We start from the raw sequence: 9,535 nt of genomic DNA, 5'->3' as shown, positions 1-9,535 counted from the left end.
GTTTCTATTCAAAGTATATATATATATATATATATATATATATATATATATATATATATTTAATAACGATGATAATAAAGTTAGACTAATTCACGAAGATATTCAACGACTAGCAATTCGCAAGAGTTACATTTTCTAGTGGAACTTTAGCCTGATGGATTAACGAAGACAGTTACAGATGACACGTTACGGCTCAATGAAGGCATAAAATTCATACTGGCAAAGATCAGATCTCGCGTTTGTTTTTTCTTTATAAACAGTTAGATGGTAAAAGTTACTAAATTGAACATTTACTTGGGAATATATAACCAAATATTTTTCTTTATATGTTAACATTAAAAATAGAAAGGGGGGTGTAAATATAAAAGATATATGCTCGTTTATAGATAAACTTGGTACATAAAACTTCGTATAACAGCCGTGCAGAAAAAAAATAAGCCTCTATTCACTTGAAAATGATACGATCCATAGTGAATCTCGATTTTTATTGTAAAAAGAATCGCCTAATGATCAAATAACCAACGCAACTCAGACGATAGGATTTGATATGAAAAATCAAGGATTCTAAAGCGTGTGAAAGGACAAATTTAAGGGGAGTCTATTATGTACGGTAGATTTACTTTATACATCTAATTGTTAGTGATCCAAATAGGATCAGTAAATTGTGTCGCCTTGAGATAAAGGATAAGGGATTAGGTTTGTGTTAGATAATGAATGAAAATGTAAATGTATACAAATATCTGAAAGGAAGATTGTTAAGTATCGATTGAAATTCATTGAAAAGTATTATCGTTGTGGTATTAGCGATCGCTGAAATGGCAGCGATCGCTAATACGTTCAGTTTCAACCTCAACGGCTGTTACAGGTTACCTAGAGCTTCCTGCGGAAATGGCCAATATACTCCTCCGACCTCCAACTCACTCTGCAGTTGCTCTCTCATTCATTCGCTGGCTCGCTCTCTTGCTCGCGCGGACCACTCCTGTTTTCCCTTGTTCCCTCCCTGTGTATCTCATACCCGTATCATCACCCTATGCTCGGACATGCACGCGTACCGACCATTAGCATGAGTTATATGTTTATAGCGACCGTTATGGTCAACATTATCACTTAAAAGAAACTGTGTTTTGTTAAGTTTTTGGATCCAAATTTTTTAAATATTTTTTCAAGAAGATTAATAATTATGTCATTCTATTCATATAAAATTTTTATGCCAATAATAATGTTTTATAAATTCATATTTAATTTACATTTTTATAAAAATTCATTTAATGATTATATCTTTAAAGTTGAAATAAGATTTAGAATGGTTTTCATAAGATTGGTATATTTTTTAAATTATCGTAAAATTATTGAATAAATTTTAGAAAAATTCAGAATCATTCCATAACTATTTTCCTTTTCAAAAGTAGAATCCTTATACGATATTATCGACAGATTAACTGTTGATAATTTACCGATTGTTCCCCTTTTTTCTATTCGCTATACTGAATGTTCAATTATATTAGATTCTGTCGATAATGCAGATTCTTATTGATTAATGATAAAATTGGGATATCAATTGACATGATACGAAGTAATATCGTTTCCAGTAAGTATAAATAAGAACATATCAAAGTTGATAGGAATTAAATTAATACTTGAATTTGATTGACATATATTTGAATTTTAATTTAAAGGATTTGATACATACATCACGATTAATGTTAGTTAATAAATGTAAGCAATAATTTGTTTAAAATTGCCAAAATGTTTACAACACAAATTAATATAAAGTTCTTATTATCAGAAATATTGCACTTTAAGAAATCCAATTATTTTTATACAATCTCCAATTGGATTGTTGTACTTTTAAATAACTATTACAACTAAATTTAAAAGCACTTTTTTAGTATGCTAATAGCATATATGACATAGTTTCTTATTCATTTCTATTAATTTTAACATAACAAATGTAATCTGATATATGTTCAACTACATAGTCAATAGTTTTACAATTAGAAAACTGTTGAAAGATTTCATCTTTCTTTTATAGCTTATATTTTTAATGCTTCTTGAAACTGCTTTCTAGCTTCACGATTTGATTGTAGCAACTCCATAAGTCCAGCCTGGATGCTGCGATTTTTTTTCTCAAGACAATCCAGAACGGAATGCAATTGATCTAACTTTTCATTAATATCTGCATATTCTAGAAATATACATGATAACGTTAAACATATATTGTATTATTAATTTTATCTATTCAATGTATTTTATTATGTATTTCGTGTTTATAAACTTGTTATATTTACCAGCTTCATTGGAATTCCAATAAACAGAGTTGTCCCATTCCTCCTTATCGTTATCATCATTATTTTCCAATGGTTGGACTGAGTTCTGCATTATACCTTCTTTCATTATTTGTGTCACACGATCAGCTGACACATATAAGGTGTGGGATGTCTTGTTAGTACAAAACCTTGATATATCAGAAAATTGGATATTATGAGAAAGTTAGGAACAAATTAAAGAATTGTTAGTAACTATCTGCAAAATTATTGAGCACTTATTGGTTCACTATAGATTTTTTTTATTCTTATGTTATTCATAGAAACTCTGCATAGTCTTAATTTAGTATTATTACGCTAGTGATTTATTAGTTTTAAGTTTACTCACCAGAGAGCGCACCAAACGCGATAGATTTCTCTCGTTCAGGCAGTTTAAGCTGCCTTCTTTTTCGTATGTGTTCTTGGTTTTCTAATTTATATTTATAACAGTGTACTATTTTTGAAAATAATTTGAAAATCACATGGTTTGTTAAATTGTTCTTGTTTTCAAAATCAAGTGATAATCATTCAAATGACATCACAGAAGATGTCACAGAATAAAATAATAACAATTGGTACGCATGACGGTACGTTCCATTGTGATGAAGCTCTTGCAATTTTTTTGTTGAAACTTTTACCTAGGTATAAAGATGGAATTATCGTAAGGTAAATATTTTAAAACTATAGTACGAAAACAATTTTTTACAGTTTGTTTATATTTTTAGATCACGTGATCCTGATGTTTTAAATAGTTGTGATATTGTTGTAGACGTTGGTGGAAAATATGATCCTTCTACTCATCGATATGATCATCATATGAGGTTAAATTTTTTATTATACGTTACAAAATGAAATGAAATAATTCCATTAATTATTTCTGACTTCGTTGTAGAGATTTTAATGAGTCATTAAGTACAATTATACATGAAGATGGATGCAACAGTAAAATTAAGTTAAGCAGCGCAGGATTAATTTATTGCCATTTTGGTCATGAAATAATTAAACAATTGGCTCCTGTAAATACAAGCGATGATATTATCAAAATAATATTCAATTCAGTATATTACAAGTTAATACAAGAAATTGATGCTATAGATAATGGAATACCAATGTTCGATCAAGAACCTGCGTATGTAAAGAATATTTTTTTAAAAAAGAAATATTTCTATGTATATTCATTTAATTTAGTTTTACTGTAATATATGTGTATATTTATTTTGTTAGTTATAAAATATTAACAGGAATATCTTCGAGAGTAGACAGATTAAATCCTTCTTGGAATGATGAAAATACAAATGATAATATACAATTTTTAAAAGCTATTGATTTAGTTGGAGAAGAATTTAATTATGTTGTACATAACTGTATAAATGTATGGTTGCCTGCAAGATACATTGTAGAGAATGCTGTAGCAAATAGATTTCAGGTATGTTAAATGTGAAACAAAAAGATCTTTTTTAATGCATGTAAAACACTTGTGATTATGTTTTGTTACTGCCTTATAAGAAATCTTTTACTTTTAGTTTTCAATTCCATAGATCGATGAAAGTGGAGAAATCATAGAACTAGAAAAGTTTACACCGTGGCAGCAACATTTAATGGACATAGAAAAGGAGAAAAATATAAAACCTCTTATAAAATATGTTATCTTTAAGGATATAAAAACAGAATATAGAGTTAGAGCAATTCCTGTAAAACCATCAAGTTTTATATGCAGGTATTTATGGATTTCTTCTACTTTTTTAAAACTTATATCCCATTATACGAATACATTGGATTAATTTGTAATATATTTTTTTAATATGCAGGATGTTTTTGCCAGAAAAATGGGGAGGTTTAAGAACAAAAGAACTTGAAGCAGTCAATGGAATTAGTGGTAGCATATTTGTACATTCAGTTCGTTTCATTGGAGGTCATAAAACTAGGGAAGGTGCATTAGAGATGGCAAGAAAAGCTCTAGAAATAGGAAAAAATGAACAGATCAAGTTAAAAGAAAACAAATAAACAAATAAATTCATATTTTATGAATTGCTGATTTAAGTATTATAAATAAATTATTTTATGAAAATGAATTGGAATAAATTAATAAGACCGAAAATCATTCAGAAAATAATATAGTGGCTTTAAAATGACAACCATTAGAAGTTCGAAGTGAAGATTTCTATTTGTGAGACGATCATCTTCTCCAAATTAAAGCTATAAATTGGCAGAATTTCTAAGGAACGAGATTTTTACAATTATTATTATAAAAGTAAAAAATGATATTTACAATTAAATAAAAAGTAATAGAAATATATACAATAATACAGAAAAATAAAATATAATTAGTATTGGTGATTGAATACATAATAATTTATATTGTTCGATTGTCTTCACTGTTCTTAGTTATCTTGCTCGTTTTCAAATATTACGATTCAGATGACAAATTTTACATTTCTAAATAGAACAGTAATATGATATGGCAATGTAACAACGTTGAAGTATCGTAGTAACGTTTACAAATATTAGGAACCACACGGTATGAATTATTTGATACAGCATTTGGCGACAAATTTTTCAAAAGTAACAATAAAAAATGCTTCAATTAACTCTGAGTTAATTCTAGTTAGAATAATTTCTCTTAATATTAATTATTTTGTAAAAGCTATATTTGTACGTTAACGATTTTAGCCAATTATATTTTAACATAATGAATTGTAGTATATTTTTTTAAATTAAGTTTGACTTTACACGTTTAATACTTAATAAAAAATTATGTATTTCAGATCTATTTATTGTATTTGATCACGTCAAATTATATTATATTTGATTTATTGTATGTATTTGATTACATATGCGAATATGTATTTGCATATTGTTTTTTTTTTTAAATATTATTAGATTTGTCGTATTCTTAATATTTTTAATTTTATCAATCTTGTTATAAAGATTTACGATTATATTTCATAATATTTTGCAAATAGTACGAATGTCATAAAATGAAAATATATGTTGAAAGAAATGATCACTATGATAATGATAAAGAAAAGTATATATATATATATGTACATTGTGTACGGAATTATAAATAATATAATTAAAAAATAAATATACGTGTATTTACATATATGTATTTAAATATATATGTACGTTTACAAAGTAATTAGACATTCTGTGAACAGACAGTTCTCTTTGTTCTGTTTACTAGGAACGAGCGATGAAGCGCGATAAAGAGCCGTAGGGAGAAATGGTAGGAATATACAGGAGGTCCAGAATCCTGGTCCCTCAAAGCTAATATAATTACTGCGCATAGGCACCGACGAGCAAACGGCTTGCGGACACAATCAGGACAATCAGCATGATTGGCGGTCTTGAACGTACATACAAGCAGCTTCCGAGATTCGAAAGCTCTTGGACAATGAACCATGTTGTGTCATCATTGTTCTTTTGTATTTCCTTACGCAATTTAAATTTTAGAAAGAGATTGTACATATTTTTTATGATAATTATTCAAAAAAAAGAAAAAAAGAAAAAAGAAAAAAAGAAGAATAAATGCGATTCAATTGTTAACATAAATGGAGGAAACTCGATATTAAAAATTATTAATTAGCAGATGTTTTATGTGAAATACGTATAACAATATGATTTATATAAAGAATTTTGAATAATTAAGTTGATAGAACACAATCACAATTTTATGAATCTTATTAAGAAAATCACATATGCATGTATTTTAATTGATAAGGATAGAGAGAGAGAGAGAGAGAGGTAGAGAGAGGTTTCTTTTTTAATCTAATGAATCTGAGAGAATCTAGTTTTTTTAGTAAATCTGGATTCGATAGGAAAAATGAAGAACAAAATGATGATCGACTCTATTGACTCTACATTCTCTTTAGAAGATCCGATCCTCTTCGTTGAGTAACACACTTGCCCGTGTATTTCTCAAAGGTATACCTGGAATCTCGTTCGACAGTAATTCCAAGTCTGTTTATGTAGCATATTTGCACCGATCGATCCGTTCGCGACGTGGCCACCTAATCGAGAGACCCGCTTAATGGGTTTCACGATACAAGGGAATAATTTCCTTAGATGGGAAATCGACCTGACACGATCGATGCTATTTGCCACCTGCGTTTGATTAACATCGATGGTGAATACATTGTTCAAATTGACGCGATTCCTGGTCATTAATGTATATATATTTATATGTATTATATATATAATGTATGTATATATATATATATATATATATATATAAATATATATATATATATATAAAACAATAACTATTGTTAATCTTTTTTGTCTGTTTTATTTCGATCGAATTCGCTTCGTAATTCATCTTGTTTTCGTTCGTCTATCGATCGTTGAATTTGTCGAGACCGAATCCCTTTTCGTCTAGCGATTATCTATCGTGTTATGACTATCACTGTCATATCGTGTCAGTGATACTACACGAAAACGAAATGCTAGCGGCGTTCGATGAGACGTTTAATTAACGTGGATGAGTTGAAACACAAGAGTAGGCTTTGTTTTAATAGATTTGATGATAGACGCCTACGGTTAATGTAATTTCGTTATCCATCGTGACGTTTGATGTGGTTCAACAAAAGTGGTTTTGTATTACATGACGTATGGGTATCTGTAACAAATAAGTCGAGCGTATCTCGCGATGTGCAAATATTTTTAATGGAAATATATGAGGAATTTTTTTTTTCTATTATCATCCAAAATTGTTGAATTTTTTTTCTCGATGTTTATAACGTCATCGTTATTTACAGAATATCTGGACGAAGGTTCTTTTTTTTTTTGGATGAGGGACGAATGAGGGAGAGAAGAGAGATAAAAATTCACCTATTGCTGGTTAATCAATTTTCACAATCGACGTTGCAAAGCGAAACACGAGAATCATCGGAATTTCCGGACCATGCGAGCGTACACGATCGCGCATTTGGCGTGCCACGCGTGATAATGCACGCGCGTAATAATAAAATCATCAGCCGCGTGTTTCATCGATCGGTTCTACGTACGCGTATTTTCGAGTATCCTCCGAGAATTCGAGATACCGTTTCGTAATCGTTTGCATATCGAGATTGTGCGATTTAAAACGTGAAAGTCGCAACGAGTCCGGTTAATTAGTGACATTTTTTTCATTTGTCAAAACTTTCGGAAGATTTTCTTTTTTCTTTTTTTGTCCATTAGAAATCTTCAACTTTCCAATTTATCATGAAAAATTAAGTTATAAATAAAAAAATTTTCTCGTATCTTTCCCTTCTTTTTTTCTTCTTTTTTCTCTTTTATATTTTTCTCTTCTTATATCCTATTTACCATATTGATATTAGGCATAAGACATTATATTGTATAAACAAAAAAGACCGAGAAAGCCTAAGATTGGCGATAAAAGTGAAAGAGTCGTATCATAAGGCTTTTGTTCAACTCAAACCAGGGTGGTGAATACGTGCTCGCGTGCTTTCGAGGATCTGCAAGAAAGCGTTTCCGCTTTTTCATCCCTCCTTACAATATCCCATTCTTCCTTGGTGCTCGCTGGCGAATGGCCAAGCGGGATACATCGCTGTGGTTGCTTTTTTATTAGCTTCGCTGTAAAATAAATTAGGGATGAAATTATAAAGGCACCCTTCCTTCCTTCTTTCACTTTTCTCATCGTACCCCTTTTTCGTTCATTTTTCTTCTTGCTTTTTGAGAAGAAATCTATTTCTTCTTCTTCTATAAACGGTGATTCGTAGAAACTTTGTTTGGTATTGCACATCGAAAACTTAGGATAAAGGAAAAATTTGAAAAAAGATAGATAATAGAGAGAGAGAGAGAGAGAGAGAGAGAGAGAGAGAGAGAGAGAGAGAGAAAAGAAAGAAAATAATTTAAAAAAAACGTAAATAAAAAGTGAAGAGATTTGTATATATAAAAAAACCAATTGATATAATAATACAATAATAATATAAAGAGATATAAAAATGAACAGTAAGAGAGGTAGATGTAATTATTTTATAAGAGTTTAGTACTTGTCGATTTGATGAAGTAAGAATTGGTAGTGTCAATGCGTTGTTAATATAAAGATAGGCGGAAAGGGGTGGAATGAAATATTAGTGAAGTTCAGTTTTTGAAAGGATAAGTTTTCTCGATAAGAAAAGCGGTAAAAGGTGCATTTTCCTTTCCTTTTGCGGAACGTCCGTGTTATCGATGGCATGCTAAGAGAAAGCAAAAGAGAAAAGAACCGTATGGTGGGCCGACACATCGAAAAATCTCATTTCGCCTTCTACACGGGTTAACACCGAAAACACGTGCTGCTGCCGACTTATGAACTTCCATTCTTAATGGTTCATGAAATTGCCTTATATTTCATGTCGGTCGAGACGTACATGGAGCGGAACGGATTTCGATGGGGTCCGTGCCTTTTATGGTATATAATAACACGAAGTCGGGAATTCAAGAATTTCTTCTTCTTCGAGCCAAACCTCTATCTTTACTTTTCTTTTCAACTTACTTCCTCTTGATCCTGATTTCAAACTCGCGTGTGCGAGGAAACTGATGATATTTTTTTTATGGTATATATACATGTAGTATAGAAGTAATAATAAGGAATATTTAGGGATTTTATAGATTTCTAATACAGTGTATATGTATATATATATATTATATATATATATATATATATATATATATATATATATATAATATATATAATAATCATACTTTTTCGACAAGAGCATTATTCTATATCAAATAACACAATGATACAAGTGATTCCTGTTAAGTAAGAATGATAAGTTAAAAAAACATATGGAAAAGAAGAATTTAAGGAATAGAATGGATATGTTACCATTATTTACTATAAAACGATACATCGATTAATCGAGAAATAAACGAAGCCTGCCAAGTAAATCAATTTTTGTGGATGAAAGTATTCGGCCACGATTGAATTATGCTACGAGCTCGAAGATAATCCTAATGAAGCGTTGATATCGGCCGTCCGATCGGTTCGTTCAGGACGGAAGATAATTCGAGGTAAATTAATTTCAGGAACGATGCACGCACGCTGCCGGATAAATCCGGAAGGCCGATAAATAACACATAGATAGTATCGTGTTCGCGATTTATGAAGTTCCCTTGTATCATTCTACTTATTCGTTAAGTTATGAGTCGCGAGATGTAACTCGAAACTTTGACTATCTTCGTATTCTCTTTTTCGATTGTTTCGTTCGATCAACAAACAATTATTCTGTTTCTTTTTTAACTGT

The 9,535-nt window shown here is 30.1% G+C and overlaps 2 protein-coding genes across 3 annotated transcripts; one reads left to right on the top strand and one right to left on the bottom strand.

The window, feature by feature from the left end:
* Positions 1-1,642: 1,642 nt before the first annotated feature.
* LOC124957934 (bublin coiled-coil protein-like) lies at positions 1,643-2,512 on the bottom strand. The gene is made up of 2 exons (XM_047515506.1): positions 2,289-2,512; positions 1,643-2,185 (listed from the first exon to the last, which is right to left on the bottom strand). The coding sequence occupies exons 1-2, from the start codon at positions 2,392-2,394 to the stop codon at positions 2,034-2,036; spliced, it is 258 nt and encodes an 85-aa protein (XP_047371462.1). The 5' UTR covers positions 2,395-2,512; the 3' UTR covers positions 1,643-2,033.
* A 162-nt stretch (positions 2,513-2,674) lies between these two features.
* On the top strand, positions 2,675-4,375 carry LOC124957933 (MYG1 exonuclease). Of its 2 annotated transcripts, none has more exons than XM_047515505.1 (6): positions 2,675-2,890; positions 3,073-3,124; positions 3,196-3,432; positions 3,528-3,729; positions 3,842-4,020; positions 4,112-4,375. In XM_047515505.1, exons 1-6 carry the CDS (start codon positions 2,836-2,838, stop codon positions 4,305-4,307), a joined length of 921 nt encoding a protein of 306 aa, XP_047371461.1. In that variant the 5' UTR covers positions 2,675-2,835; the 3' UTR covers positions 4,308-4,375. The 2 variants fall into 2 exon arrangements, with proteins under 2 accessions (XP_047371461.1, XP_047371460.1); XM_047515504.1 differs by having other exon boundaries at positions 2,675-2,969; positions 3,029-3,124.
* The last annotated feature ends 5,160 nt before the right edge of the window (positions 4,376-9,535 follow it).

Source organism: Vespa velutina, chromosome 2 (assembly GCF_912470025.1).
Source record: "Vespa velutina chromosome 2, iVesVel2.1, whole genome shotgun sequence".
Taxonomy (NCBI): domain Eukaryota; kingdom Metazoa; phylum Arthropoda; class Insecta; order Hymenoptera; family Vespidae; genus Vespa; species Vespa velutina.
Note: the sequence above shows the minus strand (reverse complement) of the source record. Positions and strands in the feature narration are given on the sequence as shown.

Excerpts from the sequence above, each read along its gene's own strand:
- LOC124957933 (XM_047515504.1), top strand. The coding sequence starts at position 2,836 with ATGACATCACAGAAGATGTCACAGAATAAAATAATAACAATTGGTACG. Across the intron at positions 3,125-3,195 it reads CGATATGATCATCATATGAG|AGATTTTAATGAGTCATTAA; the intron begins GTTAAATTTTTT and ends ACTTCGTTGTAG. Across the intron at positions 3,433-3,527 it reads ATGTTCGATCAAGAACCTGC|TTATAAAATATTAACAGGAA; the intron begins GTATGTAAAGAA and ends TTATTTTGTTAG.
- LOC124957934 (XM_047515506.1), bottom strand. The coding sequence starts at position 2,394 with ATGAAAGAAGGTATAATGCAGAACTCAGTCCAACCATTGGAAAATAAT. Across the intron at positions 2,186-2,288 it reads TTGGAATTCCAATGAAGCTG|AATATGCAGATATTAATGAA; the intron begins GTAAATATAACA and ends GTATATTTCTAG.